The 24804-nt window shown below is 37.8% G+C and overlaps 1 protein-coding gene across 1 annotated transcript; it reads right to left on the bottom strand.

Annotated features, from left to right (window-relative positions):
- Window positions 1–10147: 10147 nt before the first annotated feature.
- On the bottom strand, window positions 10148–23435 carry rhbg (Rh family B glycoprotein). The gene is made up of 10 exons (XM_028013468.1): window positions 23034–23435; window positions 18243–18432; window positions 17663–17813; window positions 17401–17548; window positions 16323–16489; window positions 13735–13872; window positions 13442–13575; window positions 13167–13288; window positions 12446–12519; window positions 10148–10905 (listed from the first exon to the last, which is right to left on the bottom strand). Exons 1-10 carry the CDS (start codon window positions 23266–23268, stop codon window positions 10831–10833), a joined length of 1434 nt encoding a protein of 477 aa, XP_027869269.1. The 5' UTR covers window positions 23269–23435; the 3' UTR covers window positions 10148–10830.
- Between the last annotated feature and the right edge of the window lie 1369 nt (window positions 23436–24804).

Here is a 24804-nt window from a genome sequence, read left to right as displayed (position 1 = left end):
TAATATTATCATAACCCATGTGTAGTTCAAACCGTGTGCATACGGTTAAATCTCAACATAAAGCACAGACTGGTGGTATAATCTAGTAAACACTTTATATTTACAAGCCAAAACTCTATTAATTAAAATAAAAGATTTAACTGTTCAACAGATTTTGTGGTGGCAGCATCACAGCAATTACTGACACATAAACATTTCCTCATGCAGGACTTTTGCAACTGTCATTTATTATCTTGTTTTTTTTTTATGTCACTTGTTAACAATAAATATTTATCAGTTGCATATAAAAAGTGCTGCCTCTGTCAGTTTGTCACAACCCAGAGTACCACATTAAAGCAGACTCTCCAGTTCAATGTTGTGCAGAACTGCAGGCCAAAATCACACTTCACACTTTTCCTGGTGAATACAGCAGAGTTCCTTCAGCTGATCCAAGCAGATGCATTTCTTTTATTTTAACAGCTACCTTATTTTTTCCTTTAATCTCAACAAACAATATTTAGGCTACTGTAAAAACGCAACTGGTTCCAGTTTTATGTAACCAGTCTCTTCAATCTGGGAAAGGAATTAACAAAGAATAACCATTTCTTAAATGTAGCTTGCAGCAGTTTTGCCTCTTAAAATCTTTCACAGCTGAAAATTATTTTGTACAAATGAATTTTAGATAAATATAGCTTAATTTTCTCTGCTGCACCACGAGTCCACACTGGCATAAAAATGCATAAATTATCATAGACTGCTTGGGGATTTGAGGTTACCTCATATTCAAATTGATACATCCCAAAATGACATGTGAAAATGACCATAAACTTTTTTTTTTACTATAAGCCTCTTTGATTGCTGTGCTTTTCATTAGCTCTCCCTGCAGATGGATGGACAACAGGACAGCCATCCCTCTAAAATGATAAACTTGAAAAAAGGTAAAATACAAAACCAAATTTCAAAATTATGTTTAAATTATCCTTTCCTTTAAAACAATGAATGTAGCAGGATAACATGAGCATGTTTTTTTCCCGCACTTATCATTGTCTCATGCTTATCTCAGAGAACACAGCAGCCAACAAAAATCCAACCTCAAAGAGTCCCAATTTATGAACAAACTTATCTTAAAGCTTTTGTGTTTGCAGTTTGTGTGTGTGAGAGTGTACCGATTCAAAAGCGAATGGCTCCTCCTTTCCTATATGGACCGATTCAATGAGAGCCGAGGTCCAGCCGGGACACACTGCTGCCAAGCAGGTTAAGGTAATATTAATATATGTTCAACCTTTTGTTTTTATGGAAGTGAGTTTATTGTACTAACGTGTTAGTTTTTTAAAAACTGCAGAAGGAGCGCCAGTGGCATTCACAAGTCACTAATGTTGATTAATTCACTATAAATAAAAAGCTAAATATCCTGAACTCAGATTATTTAAGCAGCAGCTCTCTTCTTTTCTTGGGATGGACTTCTTTAGACGGGATTAACAAAGTTAAAAAGAAATTGATAGGCAATTTATCCAGTGCAAAAACACAAATTCTTACCAAGTATTTTTGTATAGTTTCCAGGGCAAATATTTTAATGCACTTGAAATTAAACTAAACTAACTGATAAGTAAACTTTCTGCAAGATATGTGAGCTTGTTTTAAGTTAATGACTCCTTAAAATTGATAAAAATAACTTGTTCCATTGGCAGATTATTTCACCTGTTTCAAGACATCTTCCCATTTACAGAGATCTGCCAGTGGAACAAGTACTTTTCCTTTTATCAATATTAAAGAATTATTGACTTAAAGCAAGCTTCTTTATTATGAAATGCTACTTGCAAGTTAGTTTTTATTTTATTTTAAGTGTACTGAGAAACTTGCACAAGAAATTAGACAAAAATACTAGCAGAGATTTTGTGTTGCACAAACATAAAACATTTGTGTAATATTAGTTCTGTTCTTCAAAGGTTTGCAGACATGCATTCACATACTGTATGTTTCAGCTGCTGCAAGAGAATACATGAGTCCCCTTTGTGGGCTTGAGTCTGTATATACACAGCTCTGAGTTTAGAACACAAAACGCCACTTCATGCCCTCTGTGCCCCTCCTCCTCTACCCTGGCAGCTCTGACAAGATGCCCCTACCCCCAGCTTCCTGCCTCTAATGGCTGTCTCTGTGTGCCATCTCGGGAAGCCTGACATCCCCTCCAGAGGCAGAGGGCCCGGCGTTAATGGAAGCCATTGATGGGCAAAGAAAGCCTCCTTTGTGGCACCGGGGGCAGGCGTGGGCACCCGTTTGCTCAAACACAGCTTCCCCTCCGCACACACTGGGTCGGGCGCTCAGAACTGAGTGCCAACAGCGGAGATCGAAAGACAGGAGCAGCAAAGTGCCCCCTTACTGGGGAAATGGCAAAGAGGGATGGGTAGAGCTGAGGGAGAGAGAAGAGGAGGGCTGGTGAGAATGAGAAAGAGACGGTGACGTGTTGGCAAAGGAGCGGAAAGCGAAAAGGAAGCGATAGGTGGGGATAGGCCCCAGCAAAAACAAAGGCTGAGAAAGAGCATTAGAGATTAACCAAATAAGACTAATTCAATTGGTGCAAAGAAGAAATGAAAGGAAAAAAAGGGGACGTGACGGAAATGGGGTAAAAACTTTGCAACAGGATTCAAAAGGCCAGAGAAAGGAAACCTGGAGAAAAAGGAAATTGAGCAGCAAAAAACAAAGAACCGGAGGTTGGGTTTGGCCTGGTCAATGAAGCTGGGTGGCCAGCAGGGATAAAAAACGGTGTCATGGTTCTGGAGGTCCTTTTCTGGCACTGTACTTTCTGTCAGCCTCTCATTGGCTTGCTCCTGTTTTGGTGATTTATGCCACCTGAATTGTTCTTGCTAACAGAATTGTGAATTGAGGAAAAACAGGGGTGCCACCAGAGTGTCAAACCATGGTTATTGACACCCAAACAGATGTGTCCAGTTCAGAAATTACATCTGATTCCAAGTCTGGGTTAACTGATTTTTATTGGCAGTGAAATGCTGGATATGCAATCCAGTGGTGCTGTATCATCCAGATTAAGTCAGTTCTTTACTTCTTTACCTTTAAAGAAATCGTAACCAACAAATCACAATGAAACCATTCTGATGTCATCCTTTAAAATGGACAATTTATCGCTTTCGAGACAAGCGTTTTGATACAACTCTAAGCTTGTTTGACTCAAGATTGCCACCTAATGGTGTAGCATTCCCAATGTCAACCTTCTCTTGTCTCCCTGCTGTGCAGCACACAGCCTCCTGCATTGTTCCCTCTCCTAATTCATCGCAATAGCTCCTGCTGCTAATTTCCATCCGCTGGCAGCGTGCCACCACCGGAAGTGGCAGCATGCATCGCTTGTATCCATGCGCCACCGTGGGAGAGCAGAGAGAAAATAGTGCCATATTTGTCCCACTCTGTCATCTGTTTAACACGCCTGAGTGGATTTTACACCATAACCTCCTAATTAATATGCAGATGTCCCCCGACCCCCACGTCCCGCCTCCTCCCCCATGCCTAAGACAAAAGTGTTTTGTACGAGCAGCTTCTGTTTTAATTGCGTTCAAAAAGGAGCCGCGTGAGGTGTGTGTGTTTATGTTTATGCTTTCTTTATAAATGCATGTGGAAGCTCGAAAGACATACAGTATGTGCACCGGGGGAGTCGTAAAACATACATTTTCATCATCATGTCCTCCTACACGTATGCACCTGTGTGTGTCCTGAATGAAGAAGGATCAAGATCCCATCGGCAGGGGAGTTGCTGCTCTCCTATCCCACAGGAGGAGGGAAAAAAGTTGTTGCTTTTATGCAAATTGGCATTCGATGAAGGTTTTTTAGGGGAGGCACAAAGAGGGTTTGTGGTCGCAGTGTTGAGGAGAATGGGAGAGGTTAGGAGGGGTTATGGGGAAAAGACAGGGACAAAATTCCCATCGCTACACCCGGACCCGTCATGTTGCATCCTTTCTCTGTTTGTTCCTTTTTCTCTCCCCTTTTTCTGTCCTTCTCTTCCTCACATCCATGACCCGGTTATTAATGTGGTTGAGATCAGTGGCTCGTTAATTAACGAATGCCCTCCTTTCTTTGTTCTTAAACTCTTTTCCTCTTTTGATTGTATCAGATTCCAGATTTTCTCCAACTTCATCTTTTATCAGTAGCATTTTTCTTCTGGGATTTTTGCTGATGAGAATGAGGTAATGTGCAGAACAAGGGAGTGAAATAAGAGGAAATGGTGGGTTCCCCAATAATAGCGTAGGCTTATCTTTAAATTTAATGGTCTTAACAGAATAAATTGTGATTATATGCCATGTGCAAAGTCGAGATATGGATTTTGCACTTATGTAACAAGTACTGCTGAACTGCTGGATTTTACGGCTCCTGAGCTGCTCCTGAGCTGCTCCTGAGCTGATACCTTGTCTTGAGAAGACAATGTATCACTTCCAAAAATCAAAGATGCATGATGCAAACAGGATATGATACTACAGATACCGTAGTAAGTGATGCTAAGTCTGCTAAGTGAACTTAAATGACCATATGTATCAAAATAAAGAGCATAAGATTAAACATTTGAATGTTTTTGTTAATGTGAAATGTTAGGAGGTTTTCAGCAATAATTTCTGGACTTGAGACGGTTTTATTCGAAATGTCAACAAGTTAATCATTCTACGTACTTTACAAAGCTCCCTGGGTCCTTTGGAATAGAAACTGGCCCACAGCATCATACTTTCTTCACCATACTGAACAGGGATAGGAGCTGCTAAAATGTCTTTGTAATGTAGTTTATTTTTCTCCTGAAATATTAGCATCATCTGACCAAAGCAAACGGTTTTAGTCAAAGTTACTACAATGATTATCAACTTCCAAGTGATGGTGGGACAGAAAAGGCTTTTTCTTTGCTTAAACCAAGCTAATTTTAACTATAACATAGTATCTGGGATGTTAGTAACCCAAAACTCTTTGCTGCAAATCTCCAACTATAAGCATTGGGATTTTTTCCTCACTCAGTGAGAAAGATGTTGAAGGCATTAAAAAGTGAGATGGGTGTTAAAAATTTGTTTCCTGTACCTGCTACACACCATTTCTTCTTCTCTTCCATTAAGCTTGTGATTTCCAACTCCCACCTGCTTAGAATAGTTTTTGAACCATAACAAATGGGACACTGATCAACATATTTTATGTTATAGTTGTTCACAATATGATGTTTTTTCTTTTTTCATGATGTAAAGCACTTTGAAATGGCTTGTTGCTGAAATGTGCTGTACAAATAAACTTGATTGGACTTGATGGATTCAGTAGGAACATGTATGCAGGGTGTTTTTGGTGAATTTGTGGTGAACATACTGTGACTTCATGACTGCTCCCCTTCTTTCACAGCATTGACTCGATCCCCTATAGGGCCCCCCTGGTGAGGCCCCATGGTTTCTCAATCAGTGCCTCAATTAACAGGGCACAAAGCCCCGGACCTCTCCCAACCTCTGCAGCCCCCTCTGCAAGGCCTGCAGCTCGGAGACATGCGTGTGTTGGAAGCAGGGGCAGTCGGGGTGACGGGGACGCATGAAGGTGGTGGCGGTAGGGTCGTCAGCGCTCTTTGTTCCCCCAGTGTCCAGCTTGGCCCCGTGGCCCCTGATGTCTTTCATAAGGAGTGTGTAATAACTGCCTTTGTTGGTTTTTCCTCTTGTAATGAGTCCAGTGGGAGTCCTTGTTAGTGTGCGGGGTGCTCCGCCAGGGGACCTCGCAGGAACTCTGGGATTAGAGGCCGCCCTATTCTGCCCTAAATGTGATCCTTCCATGTCACAATGGTCCTTCTACCAGTGGATGAATTTGATGCTTTTGATCTTCCAAATTGTGAATGCTGCTTTGTTCTATCTAAGGATGTTAAATTTAGGCTTGCTTAGTCATCTAAAGTTAAATTAAAGGTCTGATGTTTCTGTTGTTTCAGAAAGAATGAGGGAAAGTATGTTATAGTGGTGATATAATGACCTCAAGAAAGAAAGTGGCAAAATATTTTTTTGTGATAAAGCTGAAATTTATCTTGAATCCATGAGGTTACATTTAGATACTTCAGTCTTGTTTGGAAACTTTTCTTAAGTATTTTTTGTTAGCATTTTTTTCATGCATTATAAAGAAGAGGATTAGGGCCACCAGAAAAAAAATAGTCTGACTTTATGCGGAGAATTCTAATTCTGTGTCAATCTAGGTCAAAAGCCAATAACCAAACATTGTGTCAATTATATTGTTAGTATATGAAAAAAATATCACCTAGCTGTTTTGTCCTAATATAATATGTAAACCTGCACTTTATCCACACTGAAAGAATGTCCCATATTTATTTGGTAGATTCCAGTTTTGAGACCATATTTTCCTGGTGGTGCATAAACAATTTAAACAATTAAAAAAAGTCAGATTTCTTTTTTTCCTAGTTCTCTGCTGTGGGCTGCAGGAACACCTCCAAAAAAATTGCAATATAACTTGTAAAAATGCACAGCATCACTGAAATTTGCTGTCTAAGAAAAACAAAATGTTGCCATGCCTAAAATTATCATTTCCAACTCAAGCCTGCTTTGACTTCAGGATGCCGTGGCCTCAGAAAATTGCGATTTAAGGAAGATTTTCTTTCCGGTGAGTCTTCACATTTGCAATCGTCTCTGTTCATGATTCCAGTCATGGCGAGCTCCGCTTTCACACGCAGGATTTGTTGACCACAGATGAGCTGTGAAAGAATTGAAGAGTTGTGGGGCCTGAAATGCACACAGCCTCCGCCTTTGTTGATTTGGCATTCACAGGGCTAGCCATTTTACAGGGGGAGGAAATTCAAGTGAAGCACTCCCATGTACTCCTGGAGCACTGGAGGCAATTTCCCCTCAGTCAAGTGGCAGAAATCCTCTTCAGCTGAACAACTTCCTGCATTTAGTGAGCACTCCCACTGACACCCCTGCTCCATCACCCCCCCCTTCTTAGCTGGCATCAGTCACAACCTCTCAGCACGTCTCTGCTTCCTTCAGAAACGTGACAACAACAACTTTGTGTGGGGATATAATCTGGAGCTAAATGAATACCACACACCAAAATGTACTTTTTGTCTTACCTCTATTTTTCCCTCAAACGGTACCATACATGATGTTTTTATGTTGTTTTTTTTTTTCCAGAGATTAATATTTAGAGCTCACAAGCGTTGATTGGAGAGTTGATGGGGCTGTTCAAAATAATAACAAGACTTAAATTAACTCTGAGTGTGAATTCCCAGATGCTCACACAAAGTGCTGATGTTTCTACTTTGAGTGTAATTAATGGTGAGAATCTTGCTGCAAAGGAGTAATTATGCAATCACAGAATAGCTGATAGATTTACATGTACCAAGCTATGAGGTCTGAATGCAAAGACACGACAACAGACATCTAACAACAGTCTGGTATGTTCTGGAAATAAGATCTCAGCGAGTTCAATGTTTTAGTGTTGGCCTATTACAGCTTCTGCAGGGTTGCAAGCGGGCAGAAGGGTTCCCACAGGAGACCCGGTCGTCCTGCGGGAGCCTATTAATCTATTATGTTCACCTCCAGAACAGCATTAAGAACAACAATCGCACACAAGCCGGAGGCTGAGCCACAGGAGGCTACAGCTGCTTAGGACGGACCCCGTGTAGCTGCAGGGGCCGATCAGCACCGTTCCCACGTGCCCCGCTCCCAGCCCACAGCTCACACACAGAGAAATACAGTGATGGGGTCAAGGCTAATACTGTCTTATTTAAACGTAATGAGGAAAACTGAAAAGTGATCTTATGACAGCACGCTTGGTTAGGTTAGAAGCTTGAGCCTCGCCCTTTTTTTTCTCAAAGAAAGGGTGAGACTTTGCCTAAAACTCTGCTCATAGAATATTCCAAGCCTTTCATATTTTTTTCTGTTTTGTTTAGCATAAAATATATTGGGGCAGTTTTTATGTTTTACTTGAAGAAAACCTTTAATTTAATGTCATGGTATTGTCTCAGCTTATGGAAACAACAGAATTTAATACTTTTGCTCCTAACAGAAGTGAATTATTTTTTTCTGCAGGTATGATACCAGGCAAGCTCATCTCCTGAAGACATATTGGACACTAGAAATAATTACCATAATCATGATTATTTTTCTTTGCATTTTAATTAGCCCTATGAAGCTCAATTAAGCTCTTCAGTATGAGCGCCTATTCAGTAAACAGCTGTCCACCTGTCTTTTAGTTCCTGGGAAAAGGCTGCAGTGCCTGTTCACGCCGTGGCGCCATCACCACTCTGGGTGGGGGGTCAGGCGAGGCTCCTGCAGCCTGCAAGGGGCCCTCTATTAAACTAAAAAGGGAGGAATAATTCTGCAGGGCGCAAGCAGCTCATCAGGATATGCAAATGGCTTGATTAACAGGACTGGAAGCACAAGGAGATAAATTGTTAATGACAAACAACAGCAAATGCATCCAAGTCACCAGAATGTAACATTTTAAACAGGACTTTTCTTTTTCTTTTTTTTTTGGAGAATATTCCCTCTGTCAATCCATATTTTCTGTAATCTCATTCCCAGTGTTAATTGCCATTAAATGTTCATGTAAATTGCTTCTCCAAAAGCTTCACAATGAGGTATGACTGTCTTAGTTTTTCTACCAGCACCACCTAGTGGTCTCTGGAACACATTTACAGCAGCAGCCAAACAGAAGGTGAGCTGTCCGTTTTGTGGTGGCATACAGTAAGTCAGGATAGATGGATATGAGCAACAAAGCATCAAGCCTCACCATTCATGCCATGGTTTCTCCCCTAAGATTTACTGAATCCCCCATCTGCTTGCTTCTTTTTCATGTCATCCTGCAGGAGATCTGGTTGAGATCTGAACTTAAAAAATAATAATAATAATAATTTTAATAAACCCTTTTGAAGCTGAATATTCTCCACAAAAATTGAGTTCTTATTGCAAAAACTAGTCAATTGTCTGGTGACAAATAGGACAGGACATTATAAATAACAAAAAACAATAAATTAAAACTTCTGCCTTTTCTTAATTTTCCCTGGGGACGGCAAAGGATTTCCTCTACTTATCATCCATAACTGTATTGGATCCTTGTTCTGCTTCGTAACACAGATGAGCTTCAGCTGAAGGCCACAGACATATGGCAGGACATTTTACTCCAGGATTTCAATGTTTACTTCCAAGCGTCCAGTCAAAGCATTAGAGACTCAAAAATCTTTAAACAGACTGATACTGTATGTCCTACATCACTGTTGTTACTAATACAATTATTATCATAAGCTGAACATAATATCTGTAAAGTACTTCAGAGGTTATAGGTCACTGCTTTCTCTTAAAGCATCAGCTTAGTAAATACCAAACAGGATAATGAAGATGCACATAAAAATTTATTTTATGCCTCTGAAAGGTTGTGTCAGTAATCTGCACTGACATACATAACTTTAATAAGTTTAGCCAATAAAATAAGAACTGCAAAGATTAAAGGTAAAATAACTAGATCACAAGTTTTCACTGGAGAAGAAATGTCTCAGCTGTCCTGCTGCAGGCACTGCGGGCCAGATTAAATTAGATTAAATTAGATTAGAGAGTTTGTGATAACTTTAATTTATTATTTGTTCAATCGGGATATGTTTTCATCAACTTTCTTTTTGCTTGTATTTTATTTTTGTTTTATTAATAATAATGTCATGGAAACAAAGTTATTATTTTGGTATATCTGGATTAACAGATGTGCCTTGTAGCTACATCAATTTATTAGCATTACGCTTGAAAGACAAAACTATAACCAGTTGAGCTCAGTGTTGAGGGAATCAGATTGTAGTGGAAAAGTTCAACTTCTCAGAGAGTTGTTGCATAATAATAACTGGAGGAAAAATATTGTAATTGTTCAGTATCTGCAGATGGAAAATATTTTTTGTGACATGGCTGAACGTAAACAGTGGAAACAGTCCTGATTTTATTTCATTTTTTCAAAAATTGTAGTTTGTAAATCACTGATGGGTTTAAACCAGGTGTCCACTGAAAGCTGATCTTCAATTCAAAAGAAGGACAAAATGCAAAGTTCTTTCTGTGAGTCTTATAGTTGGTTACACTATTGTTAGGTTGCAATGATTCTTAATGGGTAAAATTCCTGAACTTCCAATGTTTTCTGATATATTTCTGCTAGATTATAAATACCACATGACACAAAACACTCTTTGAAAACTTTATTTTTAGCCCAAAACTATTCAAAACTGTACTTAAAAGTCTGTCTGCTCTTATAAATACAGTGAATGTAACAAACATAAATTTTCCTGTAGGTTTAAGTCAATTTGGAAATCAATTAGAAGATTACCATACAAATATGAAAGTGTACATAAGTAACAATGAGACTGGCATGGTTTAATATGAGGCAAAACTGTATACAATTCTAAAGTTAATGGGATCAAATGTAATGTACAGTAAAACATCGATACCTCACAGCATGAAATCTTTTCTGTAATTAAAAGAACATATAGTTACTTTAAAATAAATCCTGTTAAAATGATCTAATCTTGACTAAAGGAATTCAGCTAAATTAATTTATCTGGTTTTAAGTGTCTCTTTGGTTTAATCTTACTGTAAAAATATGTAATTATTTCACATTTGTGTTTGATGGACAACAACAAAGCGGTTTTTAATAAATGGAAACATCCTTTATCAGTGCAGCGTATTCACAGACAAAGCTCTAGATTGACCTCTAGTGGTTTTACTCATTCATTTCTGTTCTATTGGCTTGAAAAACAGATAACGTTTCAAATGTATAAACTGTTTGGCAGCTGGCATGAATATAAAGAGTATTTTGTAGCCTGTAGGCTTTCAAGTGCTGTTCAAACCTCAGATTGGTTCTGTGTGTCTAACTGTTGATATGCTCAGTTTCTTCAGTCCTCACAGCATTCAGCTCTTCCTCATGATGCTCTTCACCTGGTACCTGAGAATAAAAAATTATAAAACTTTAGAATTACTGAAAATGGAACATTAGTAGCTCTCTCACCTTGCTTCATAATAATGTGCATCATCTATTTTATGAAAATCTGCAAGTATTCCAGACTTAAGTGCTGAAAATAGATTTTTCTCATCTTGTTGCACTTTGACATTAATTTCTTTTCATTTTTTACATTGACAATGTTTTACTACACAATAAGAATAGACACATATAAAACTAACAACAAATAATAAAATGTTAACTGACAATGTTTTCTCTTCTTGGCAATAAAATCATAGAACAGATTTAAATAGCTACTTCTAGAAAATACTGATTTATAAATCTGCATCCAGGAAATAAAACGACATAAAATTATAGTAAAACAAAGCAACAAATGTCTCCTAATTCAGCAAGAATTTTGGACTTCTGCTATGGTGAATTTGCTCCCCCTGGTGGTCAAATATCATACATAATCGGACCCAAAACATCTAAAACATGTTCCTCAGAGTTTGTAACACTAAAAACAAAAACTTTACAAAAAACTAATGATTGCACTGAAAATCAGCCTTGAATGCTGATTCAAGGCATTCAAGGCTTGAATGCATTCAAGCCTTGCATTCAAGGCTTTGTGTAATTTTGTGTAGAATTACACAGAAATCACTTTTTGTGTAATTCTAATGGAACAAAATAATAACTGAACTTTTTTTTTTTTTTTTTTCTTATATCAAATATCTTCATCTTATAAATTAGTGTTAGATTTCCTTGAATTATTTGATATTTTAGCTTGATAAGCAACAATGTGATTGAAAATGTCTTTCTGACTGACTCTGTCCATACTTGGCAGAATAATTGCTGAATATCAGGGATGGGAAGTTATTGTATCATTTATCGTTACTGTGTTGAAAGAAAATCACATTTATCAGGACAAAGATTAACTTTATTGACGATGTTATTAAAACTCCAAAACTGAAACCATGGCTGGGGTTGTTACTTTCATATACAGGTTTTATAAAAGAATCAAATCAATATATTTGAAAATATGACAATGCAGTTAAATTTTACGGCTAGCAGTGCAATCGCACTACTATACGTAACTGGTGACCAGTAGCCTATTTGAAAAGTTTTATTGTTAAAGCAATATTTTTGTTTGTTAGACTTTGGCCATATGGAGCGACAGATATGTTGACATAAGATAAAATATAAAGATACCTTTTTAAAAAAAACTTAACACCACTTTATCATTATCGCAATGAATGTCAGCAATTTCACGATACTATCTTTAATCCATATTAATATTTAATATGGATCATCATGAAGTAGGAATTATGGCATAATTTTATGCCATAATTCCTACTGCATAACATCATGATTAAAGTTTTTCTGAAAATAAAATTTTAATTTAGAATCAGCCAAGAATTAAAGGGTATTTATTTAAATAAACAAAAGTCATGTAAATACTTCTTCACAAATTTACCAATGGATATTCCTCTATATATTGTATATTTTACACAGTTTGACTCCAACTGTCTTGTTTTATCAAACTGACCTCCCAGTAGACGCTGTCCTCATAGCAGGCATTGTCACGAGGAGCTCCAAGCACCGGCAGCTTCAAAATGAAACCTGAGAGGAAGGGAAAGATATGTTACTTCAGTTCTGGGCAGGTGTTAATATTAATCAGAATATGTTTTGATGTATGATAATATTTAAAAAAAAAAAGTTAGCTATCAAGTTCCAAACAAAGTTTGTATTCCAGGTGATGAAATCCTGAGATTTATTTTTAAAAGTCACATATGCAGACTTGCACTTTCATTTGTTCCCCATAATGCATATATTAGTTGACAACAAGTTTCTTTCTGCACATTGATTTCACATTAAATATGTTGAATTTGGGCATGCTGTGGTGGCGTAGGGGATAGCGCGACCCACGTTTGGAGGCCTTGAGTCCTCGACGCGGCCATCGCGGGTTTGATTCCCAGACCCGGAGATATTTGCCACTTGTCTTCCTCCCTCTCCTTCCCCCTTTCCTGTCAGCCTACTTTCATATAAGGGACACTAGATCCCACAAAAGACCCCCTGGAGGGGAAAAAAAAAATTTGAATTTCTTAAGACTTAAAAAGTAAAATCAACAAAATCAGATTCAGAAAGAGCTTGTTCCCCTCTTGAAGCACCTTCTTAAAAGTATCAAATAATTTGGGTTCTTTTAAGTTTTCTTTATTACTGGATGTCCTTGAACTGGTTTAGTAGCCACTGGTTTTGCATCTACTTACCAACAATGAGTCCTCCAAAAATGGCAATAGCCAGCGTGATTGCAAGAGAAATGGCTTGTATGCCGGCCTGAAAAGATGTCTCTCTTTCTCCACTCGCCACATCAGGAAAAACCTTTTCCAAACTTACAACCACAGAAAAACAAAAACATGTTAGCGGATTGTTCAAATAAAGAAATAGAGCCAAAGAGAAATTTAATCTAGCACTGATTGAATAAAAAAAAGTATAAATATTGAATTTATTGTTGCATCAGGGAAAGCAAAGAATAATTGTTTACCCATTTCCATATACTTCCTTCGGGACGACGGCAGCAGTGACAGCCCCAACAATGGCCCCCAGGATGCCGGGCATGCCGTGCAGATTGTGAACCCCACAGGTGTCCTGGATCTTTAGCTTCGCCTCCAAGATGGGCTGATGGTAAGTAAACGACATTTGTAGAATGAACCATGTAAGAATTGACACAACGTGAAATTTAAATGAAGTTTATTCAAAACTTTGATAGAAGGTCCTTCACATGTGTCTTGGAAATAAGAATTGGTTTGTAAACATAACATCATAATTTATTCTTACCGAGAGGTACTTAAAGCCAAGGACAGAGATGATTCCTGCCAAAAACCCAACGATCATGGAGCCAAAAGGTGTGAGCATCATTTCACCAGCTGTTCCTGCTGCGACTCCTCCAGCCAGGGCGGCATTTTGAATGTGCACCTAAACATGGAGACAAAACACATGCTGAGGTCAAAGAAAAAAATAGATATACCAGAGCTGAGTAGCAAAGTACTGAGTTGGCAGCAGCAAAGATCAAAAAACATTTTGATTGTCTCCATGTTTTTAACAAAGAATCTTGTTTTCAATCCAGAACCCCTAGAAGTACTGGGAAACTAATAGAATGCTTGTCTTTCTATTTTCCGAAGTAGATTTGTAATTTTAACACCTTTTTGATACAAAACAAGCTTCCCAAAAAGCAAAGTGAACTACCAGATTTGGATGATGATGCATTGTCTGAAACCTATGGTGCATGGTGCCTATTGTAGCAAATATACAATTGTTTTCTTGATTATAAAAAGGCCTTTTCTAACTGACCTATGTCAAAAATGCCAGACTTGACACAACCAAAAAAAAAAAGATTAAAGTTTGAGGCCAAAAGTAAACAAGGTGCATAAGAAGAGCTTGCCAACAACTGATGATGTCATTCAGGACATGTTAATGTCATCTCGGTCTCTAGATACTGAACTGTCGCTAACAGCCTTCAGTCAGAGGCTCCTCCAGATTCATTGCAAGACTGACTGTTACTGGAGACCCTTTCTGCCCACAGTATTGTTTTCCATAACAACTCTGAAGACAAATTATTGGATATGATGAATGGACCTTACCAAGCTCCGCCCACAACCTACCCACGTGACCGCGAGTCTCACAAACAACGCCTAGCAGCGCCTTGTTTCCATGTAAACATGACTCGATTAGTGCATCATTTCTACCGGATTTTCACAATATATCAGCTGCTACAATGAACAGAGGAACTAACAAGTTCATGTCATCATCTGGGAGGAGGTTACTGGTTTCTCAGTCACAAGCTGGTTCCAAACCTGAGGCCAGCAGGTGTCAGTCAGTTATGGTAGATCTGAACTTTGGTTTGATGACGTCAATATGAGAAGCTACAGACTGATAGGAGGAACCAAAGAGCTCTGTAAAGGTAAAGGCAAATCTTCTGAAGCTGGGATATAATTAATTTAATTTCACATAATTACCACGGAAGAAGCCATTTGCTGTGTATGAAATATATTTGTGCCGTTTGATGTTTGTTGTGAATGACGTAAACTCAAACGAACAAGGTAATTACTAGTCCAACGTTTAGAAACTACAGCGGCTGTAATGCGCCACAGCAAAGGTAAACAAAGGTAAAATAACCGGAACAGGTGACCAACTCAAAACCACTCCTACCTTTTTACTCTCTCTCTTTGTAGTTTAAGCACACCTGTTACCATGGCAACCGCCTGCGCCCCGCAAGCCGAGCAAAGATTATGTTAAAAACATAACATTCAGTCCGTTACGATATCAAGTTTCCAGGCTTGATATTTATTTCTCGATTATTAATCAGCGCTTCCCTGAACACAGCCATGGTTGATTGACTAGCTGTACTTGGTGCTAGCTAGAGCGGCTAACACGAGTAACAGTTTAGTCCAAAGCCTTTTCTGCTAAAATAAAATCTTTAGTGTATGTCAGATACAGACACATTGCATATTGATCTGTTTAGCTAACGTAAGACTGTGTAGCAGACAGGCTTCAAGGTGTAGAGGTTGTATCAGTTCTGCCATTATGCTGTACTTAGCTAACGGGAAGCTAAGTGTGTTTGTGAGACGGCCACGCACGTGACCACGTAGAATGGGCATCAGCCAATGAAACGCGGCCCCTCTGGTAAGGTCCATTAAGAATACATTTAATTTCCTTGTTTTTAAATCATGGTTAAAAACCCACTTGAGTAGAGTTGCCTTAGAGTCACAATAACTGGAACATGATGGATATATTTGATGTATATTTGCTTGATGATGGTGTTTATCTATACAAAGCACTTTGAACTGCCTTGCTGCTGAAATGTGCTTTACAGATAAAATTGACTTGATTTGTTTTCAACAACCAAGTGACTGAGACATGTTAGAAACAAGCTGCCTATCTAATTAATTTCATCTCATACTTGATAACCATCATTGTAGAGAATTGATCTTGTGATGAGTTACAACCTCATCTTGGACCTCATCCTGGATATCTGATCAAGATACTTGATCAGATATCCAGCTGCCAAATGGTTGGAAAGTGGATATCTGATCAGCCATTTGGCTGAGACCCAATCAACATTTTTTGAGGAGGTGTGCACCTGCAGTCCATTCGTTCATTGGCTCTCAGGTATTGAGTAACAGTCATGTGTTCTAAACTCTGATAAGCGCCAGAAGAACAAGTTACGATAGAACATCTTTCTTCTGTTTCCTTTTGTCTCAGTGCTTTTATGGCACTATTTTATTTGCTTTATTACTTTTTTAGTTAGAAAACTCTTCTGCAAATACAGTATGGATGAATGAGAGACAACATTCTCATCAAGACTTTCATCTGATTTTCTAGTAAACAAAGAGTTGAAAATAGAAATGGTAATCATGCATTATTACCATGTCCAGCTTTCCATCGTGAGCTGTGAGGGAAGACATGGCGTACGTTGACAGAGTGCAGGCTGCCAGAGAGTAGTAAGTGTTCATGGCTGTGCGGTGCTGGGGGTCTCCATGTGCTGTGACGGCAGAGTTGAAGCTGGGCCAGAACATCCACAGATAAATGGTACCTGTATTTACATTGAAGGTAAAGATAGACTTTAAATGTAGCAGCAGTGCAAGGAAATTGAAAACTAGACTTTAAAATGTCTCTGTGGCTTACCAAAGTATAACCCATGAAGTTCTCTACATTATATATTCTAGCCAGTGCACAGTTGTGAAATGAAAGATTTAAAAAATTTTAACAAGCTGAAAATAAGCACTGGTACTGCAGATACAGCTTAGTGTATAACGTGCCTGTTTATATGTGCATTTAGTTCCATGTAAACCTTTAATGGATGCAAAAGCAAGAACTCCCCACTTGATGACTTTGTGTTTCTGTGTTTGATATGATGTAAAGTACTTTGAAATGCCTTGCTGCTGAAATGTGCTATACAAATAAAATTTGATTGATTGATTGATTGCATCTTCAAATGAATATTCTAAATAATACTTCAGATTGGTCATTGAATATATAGGTCTTAGCTTCTTCTGGGCAATCCAAGCACATCAATAAGCCATTATGTAAACCATTCGATTACATTTTCTGGGTGTTTATAGTTCCCACCCTGAAATAAGATGGATTTTATTTCTTATTTTGAAGGTAAAGGGGGTTGAAAACAAATTCCTGCCACACTTTTTTATTTTGAAAAAAATTCAACACCTAATTTTCCTTTTGCTTCAGAGGATTCAAGGGATACAAATACTTTTGAAAGATACTAAAAGTCACAGAACAGTTACCTGTTACAACACACAAAGTAACTTCGTGTTCTTTGTAATTCATGAAAAAAAAGAGGGTAAACCACAAGATGTATTTACTCTGACTCAATCATTGGTGTCTCACACAGCTCGTATTCATAAACCATGTTGCAACATTATGGGTCTGGGTGTAGTTTACTACGAAAACAGTTCCTGTAGAAGTTTGTTCTTTCACAGAAATTACCTATCATCGCAAACAAGTCAGAGTGGTAGACAGACGAGTTCTTGTGTTTGCTCTGCTCCAGTCTGGGGCGGTACAAGATTCGCGTCACCATCAAGCCAAAGTACGCTCCGAAGGTGTGGATGGTCATGGAGCCTCCAGCATCTCTAGTCTGAAACATGGTTCACAGGATGGTTCAAAGCTTCGAGTGTGTCAGCGGAGAAAATAGAAGCTGTTCATAAGTCATTAATACAAGTCTTCAGTAGTTTGATTTATGGTGACTCACTCCTAAAATGCTGAGCAAGATGTATTCATTGACGGCAAACAGTGTGACCTCGAAAACTGCCATAATCAACAGCTGGAGGGGGCTGGTTTTTCCCAAAACTGCTCCAAACGAGATCAGCACAGAGCCGGTGCAGAAGTCAGCATTGATCATACTGCAAACAGAAAAAAGGAGGTTAACAGCTTGGTATGGAAACAGGACTAAAGTCAGAAACAGCCTTAATTTTTTTTTTCAAAGCTAATAAATAACTAATTTTTAAATGCTGCAGCTTTTATGGGATGTGACACTATCTGTTCTGTGCTAAACTCTCAAAATGACCAGATTCTGGTAATTAAGAGGTGTACTTAAAACATGAAAATGTAATGTTAAAGCACTATTGTCACTATTCACAATGAGACAATGTTAGGGTTAAGAAAATGCATTTTTCATTATTGTGTACTTTAGAGGAACAAGTACAGTTAGTGTCAATTGAATAGAAGGTGATGCTCTCTAATGTAAGAATGAAGGAAGAATATTGTAAAAAAGGATATAAGAGGAGTAATTTTAAATAATGATAGTATTCATACTGTATTTCATTTTGCACCTTTCCACTCCAATGTGAATTTTCCCATCCTCATGCAGTCCATGGAAGAAGCCCTGCATGAGAGTGGCCCACTGCAGGGACAGGGCTGCGATGAGGAAGTTGAAGCCCACACTGCTGAAGCCGTAGCGCTGAAGGAAGGTCATGAGGAAACCAAAGCCGATGAAAATCATTACATGCACATCCTGGAAACCTGCAGAAAACAGCAAATGGTCAAGGAGGTCATGTGCAGCAGCTGCTTTGTTAGATATACGTTATGATAGATGTTAATTTGTTTCTTTTGAAAACGTGGTCCTGTATGCTCTGCTGAAGGCGTGACTATGACTTCATGCAGGCTTAATTTATCAATGCTGTGAAACAATGTGTTGTCTCCTAGATGAACTCATTCAACAAGCACTAACAGTCTCTTTCCACAAACAAACCAATTATTCCAGGAGCTTTAAGCCATATTGATGAAAGGAGTTGTTCTAAGAACAACTAAGAAGTTGTTCTTAGAACCCTCCAGGGAGGTCTCCTTTAGAAACCTCCCTGGAAAATCAGGTTTAGTTGTAACTTGCGAGCAGTTACATGACTCACAGCAGGTTGTAATTCATTTAATTTATATATAATGTCTATATATGATTTCTTATAACTTATTATGCAAAACCATGAAGAAAATAAATGCACTTATGGGTCTAAGAAATGCTTGGTGACCCGTTTTCAAAATGAACCCTATCAACTTGTTAAGTGACATTGTTTCCTGTCCTGATTCACACAGTTTGTGAACATCGCTCATTAACTGCCATTCATAACATTGCTCTGTGCTGTAAGTGCTGTCGTTATGGTAACTGTTAATTGGCTTGACCAAGCAGAGCTCTTTCCAGCATCCCTGTTGGTATTTTGGCCTAGATTCACACAGTTCCCTGAGGCCCAGATGGAAACCTTCATATCAACGCAATAAGGAGCGTTGATATGAAGGTCAGAACACAGAACTGCTCTACGCCGCCAACTGATATGAATTTTAAACATTGAGATTTGCTTTCCTTCTCACTGTTTTGTTTTGATCATGTCTGTTGAATAAGAGAAAATCTCAACTTAAATACCTAACATAGAAAATACAAATTAAGAATCAGAAGTTCTTATGTAGCTGAATGCTAAGTGTTATTGGCAAGTTTTCATGTAACCATGTGCATGCAACTGGTTAAATAAAAAAGCATCTCTTGACTAACTGTTGTATCTATTTGTAAGTGGTAAGCAGCTTGAAACAGCTTGTCTTCCTGTTTGGGTGAAACTACTGATATCAACAATATCTTTCATAAGTGTACAGCTGCTATCAGGTGAACTGTTCCAGCAGAGAGAGAAATGTTTGTGATGTTTTTCACTATACCAAACCTTCGATCCTAAAAGAAACTTAGAGAACATACAGTTATACATACCTTATGCAAAAACACATATAATGTGCATGTTTGGGTGGTCTTAACCGATACAGACAACATTGTAAAAACACACAATAAAATGTCTGCTAAAATAAATTTATTTCCCCTCATTCAACTTTTTTCTCTACTATTAAACATTGAGATGTTGCTAACACAAACCTCAGCTGTCTATTCCACTAATGCCAGTTGATTCATATTCTACACATACCATGTGAACATTAAAGAACTTTGAAAGACTTGGAAAACTTAACTTACAAAGTTGATCACAAGTTTCTGAACAGTTTCGGTGTTTGTGCAGATAGGTGTATTTGTCTCTAGGTTTGGGCCCTTCATTAATGCACTGTGAGAAAATTTGTTTTTAATTCAGTTCTTCTCTTAATCGCCTCTTTAGATCTTATTGGGTCCCACATAAGCTCTCATTTGCTCCACTTTGCTGCCTGGACTCTTAGTAGTAGAGGCTCAGTTAATCTCATCTTGACTTTAGTACTCATGTCTTAGACTGATCAAATGGCTAAATTATAAACGCATTATCAACAATTTTATATGCAAGTTCAGCTCTTTACAGAAGTATGAAAATAACCATTGTAACTCAAAGTACAAGTATTATGGGATAATAATTCACCCAAGAGATTTTTTTTTTTGTTGTTGCTTTGGTCGATGTAAGCTGGACGTTAAACTGGTTCTTATGAAATATTTACTTTCCAGACAGTATAGGGGTTCCACACTGCAGAGCATGAAAAGTCTGAACCTGTTTCTGTTTACTGTACATCATCATTTTTCTTTTCTCCCTGCATATGATACGGATACCGGATGGAGCCTCTGTACAAACATCCCTGAGCCGTGAAGGTGATCTTCATTTCCAACTTCTGTGAAATAAAGGTGTCAGGTTAAACACCGTAAAGTGGGTTGGACCTGACTGTCCGCCTTATTTTTTAACCTTCTGTGGTGACACGGCAATTCATAAAACTGTTTATGTTCCTTTAAGTCTTTGAACTGTGTTGTGTGTGTCCTAATATTGTGTTAGTGCTGCAAAAAGTAAAGAGAAATTCATACAGAATTTGTTTGATGGACACGTTGCGTAAAGCTAGCAGCATTTGTTTGTTTCGCTTTGTTATTTAGGATGAAATACTTGTCAGTTATGTTAAATGACTGACTTCTATGCAGAAAACTAAGTGTTTTCTGTCAGGCTTGTTCAAATTAAATTTTAGCACAAAGGGAATTTAAACAGAATGTGCATTAATGTGATAACAGATATTGAATGCAAAGGAAATCTCTTTTTAAGGAATGTAATCTGTATTTGTCTTTTTGGTGCTAAGTGGGAGTCAAAGTGATTTAAGGTAGAATCACTCCTGAATATATCCAAAAATGAGAGAAAGCAAACTTTATGAAACAAAAATAGAGGTACTTCCTCTTTGATAAGTTTGGATTCATCAAACAAAGGTGTGGTATTCCTAGACTGTCACAACTGACGTGTTGCTTCAAAACGACTTCAAGCTTCCATATTACAGTGACTGAAAGGGAGAAGTTAGAGGAGATTTTATAGCAACCTGCTTCTGGGAAAATATGTTAAAGGTTATTACTATAAAAATTCCCATCATTCTTTGCTCTAGCTTGAAGCTCCGCCCTCATGAATGAGAGAGATGCCTAAAGGTAAACGCCTCCCAGACTCGGACATGTCAGTGTGTGCTCAACAGTAATAAATCATTTTTGCGTTTTAAAGTTGAGCTTTAGGAATGAAATACTGATTATGTTCTTTTGCATTAGTACATAAAAAAGAGGATCAAACTTTTGCATTTGGAGAAATTCATCACAGCATGACTGGAAATAGGAATATTTCTTTAGGTGAAATAAAACACTTTTACATGATATTCTGACAATATTTCCTGCCAAAAAAAACAAAGCTAAAAAGCTGAAAAATATTATTGAATAGATACATTACAAAGTCAAACAAATTTATCGCAATGGATTATTGTCTGTTTTACTATTTTCTGTTTGCTGTGTAAGTAGATTAAATTAATCATGGATGAATTTACAAAAAACACTCCTTTTGTAGACTGTCTTACTATATATTTCAAGAAGTGGAAAACAAAATTGAACCCAGACATAGAGCTTGATCCCTATTGTTCAGTCTTGGGATGCTATTAGAAAGGAAATTTGCGCTATTTCCTCCCACATGGTCAAGAACTACCACAACTTGAAAAATGTTAGCTGAGTAAGAACACCTGAGATTCACTTTTCCAGTCCAAACAAGATAGACTGAAAATGTCTTACAAAAGTTTTTGGCTGATATTTCCATTATTGGCTGAAAGTCACACACCTGGCTAACTATAGTGTAAACAGACACAAGTTACTATAGCTGTCACAAAAGAGTACCCTCATGCTCCCCACTTTGCATATCCCATATGTTTATATTTACTTTTCATTTTTGATAGTTTTACCACAAATTAAAAAAAATAGTGCACTGGTGTATCAAATGTTATTGCTTGTAATTATTAGTAAGAATTTTAAAATATAAGTTGTTATATTCCATCGTTTACCCCAGTTCGTTGTATAAGGTTGGAATTCTGAAGGAAAATATTAGCATTTTGTGGAATAGATGGAATGACTGATTATTTCAAGGTGTGGCCTAAGACCAGACAGCCCAGTTAAGACCCTAAGCAGTCCTTTTAGAATGATAATCAGACCACAACATGTTGGCTAAGCAGCACAAAGTGGTTCCAGCAATGAAATGTAACACTTTGCCCCACACCCAGTGTCCTAAATTTGTTTTGGGAATTTCAAACAATGTATGAGAGGAAAACTAAATTCACAGGGTTTCAAAGTATGTGTGAAAACTGGCATATCTGGCTGATGTGATGAATTTGTGCAGATCAGAGGCAATCAATGAAACATACAGTAGTTTTCATTGAGATGCAAATATTGCTTCCATGTTATTCGAATAATTACTGTCAATAGCCTATGGGAAATTCTGCCATCCAATTTACCCAATGTTGTTTCCATAAAACCTGACAAAAACAAACAAAAAAATAATAAAATATCCTATTTTTATATCCAAAATATTCCAGAAAAAGCACCTGGATGGTTTTCTATGTCTATAAGCAGCTAAACTTCCCCCTTCATCTTATCTAAAAAATATATATATATATATATATATATATATATATATATATATATATATACTATTTAGTATTTGAGGTTTTAGAAGAAGTAAACAACCCCACCATTAAAACAACAAAAAAAATAACAACCCTGAGAAGATTTTAAATATTCAAGCATTTTTTCAAAATTTGCATGAATTTTTTTCCCCACTAATTCTGATACTGGATTGCTGGAACATCCACTGGCACACCCTTTGACACCTGATCTACAGAAAACTTACTTGGATAGCGGTAGTAGAAATCATTCCTATAGTCAGTATCATCAGATGTTCCAGAACCATGTCCGCTGTGCCCACCAGCTGTGGAGTTATTAATTTTCATATTCTTATTAAACAGCTTTGCGTCTGTGTCGTGGTCGTACACCACCAGAACACCAAAGAGGATGATGAGAATGATTTCCAGGATGAAGCAGGTAATTGGCAGCTTCAGCCGCATGTTGGTAGATGAGTTTGTCATGTTTTCTTGCAAGTCAGATGCAGAGCAGAGGCTTGGAGAGGCTTGTTCTTTTCCAAAGATCCAGGACAGAAAGTTGGGGGTGGGGTGTCCACAGCGCAGACACCAAAAGGTTGGGGAGTTTGTGTGTGTGAGGATGGAAGAAGAAGCTCACAGACAAACACAAGAGCTTCACATGTGATTTTGTTCAGCTGGGTCACACCTACCAGGCCAAGTTAGGTGGAGACAAAGTTAGTCCTGCCCCCTCTGGCAAGGTGTATAAACACACCTTTAGTTTGTTAATTACCCTTTTGATGGAAGAAGTTTAGGAGTGATGACTACATTTCATCTAGCAGTTCAAGATTCACAAACTTCCTTTAAGGATTAAGTGAGTTGATTGAATATTACTTAAATATTATATTAGCAGGAAGTTATCAGACTTATTTTAGTCTGTTCAGAAGTCATAATGTATCATATTTCATCAAATTTGACTTCATCATGAGGTAATAAGAACCATAGACAATGGGAACAGGTTGTAGTATGAAGTCTTAAGAAAATAATATGCAATAAATTTGAATATATGTGAGACTTGAGCATTTCTCTCCCTAATTCAGCAAAAAGGGAGGTTTGTAGAAGGAAGGAAACTGAAGCAGAAAGGTACAGAATGTTATACAGAATGGTGATGGGTTGGGGTACACCCATCACCAGGTCAGCCATTTTAGTACCGCTGCCATTTGAACAGTCGCTGTCACTACAATTAACACACTTGCAAACTTGCAAAACGTGACCTAAGCACTTCAAAAACTTAAGAGCTTCCATTATATACTCTCTAACTGGGTTGTAGTATGTAATTTGGGATGTTCTATGTTTGTTTAGATACATAGTTCATCATCTTTAGTTGAAATAAGCTCTATTGTAGCACATTGCTTAATGAATTAGTACAAATGTGTCTTTTATGAAGAAAATATTCTCATCAACATTAAAACTGCTCTCTACTCTTCAGTGAGTATCAGTACGTGCTTTGAAAAATCATCATCCTAATGTTGTGTTCTCCGTAATTTAGTCACTTTACTGGCAGAATCAGATTGAAGTCATAACAGCACAGACCATTTACCATGCAGGTCACTTTGTAGCACGGTGTGGGCGGACACTTTGATCAGCACACACAAAGACAAACCAGGGACACTCACATTTATTTTAGCAGCTCAGCATCTACTGGCAAAGTCATTGGTTGGGTTGGTCTGAGATATGCTTTATTATGTCTCCTCTTTCTCTTCCTCCTCCTCCTTCTGTCTAAAGTAACCTAAGATATGTCACTCACACCTCTATCTGCTTTTTTTTATATGACAGAGAATGAGACGGACGTTTGTTATAATTTTGAGGAATTTAAACAATTACTCTATGACGATCACACGATTTAAAGAAATGTGATGAATTTAGGTGGAACAAAGAATCCCTTTTTCAGGCCTCCTGTTTGCTTAACTTTCTGTCAAGAAGTCAGTTTTTGAGCTAACTGACAGCCTGGTGCTTTACAAACTGCTTCAGTGTGTATTAAACCAA

This window comes from Xiphophorus couchianus, chromosome 3 (assembly GCF_001444195.1).
Source record: "Xiphophorus couchianus chromosome 3, X_couchianus-1.0, whole genome shotgun sequence".
Lineage (NCBI taxonomy): Eukaryota > Metazoa > Chordata > Actinopteri > Cyprinodontiformes > Poeciliidae > Xiphophorus > Xiphophorus couchianus.
Note: the sequence above shows the minus strand (reverse complement) of the source record. Positions and strands in the feature narration are given on the sequence as shown.

What these genes read in the sequence shown, in the direction of transcription:
- rhbg (XM_028013468.1), bottom strand. Translation starts at nt 23,268, where the DNA reads ATGACAAACTCATCTACCAACATGCGGCTGAAGCTGCCAATTACCTGC. An exon ending in TTTCTACTACCGCTATCCAA is followed by an intron (nt 18,433 to 23,033) that starts GTAAGTTTTCTG and finishes TGTTTTCTGCAG; the next exon opens with GTTTCCAGGATGTGCATGTA. An exon ending in TTTTGGAGGACTCATTGTTG is followed by an intron (nt 12,520 to 13,166) that starts GTAAGTAGATGC and finishes CCTTCCTCTCAG; the next exon opens with GTTTCATTTTGAAGCTGCCG.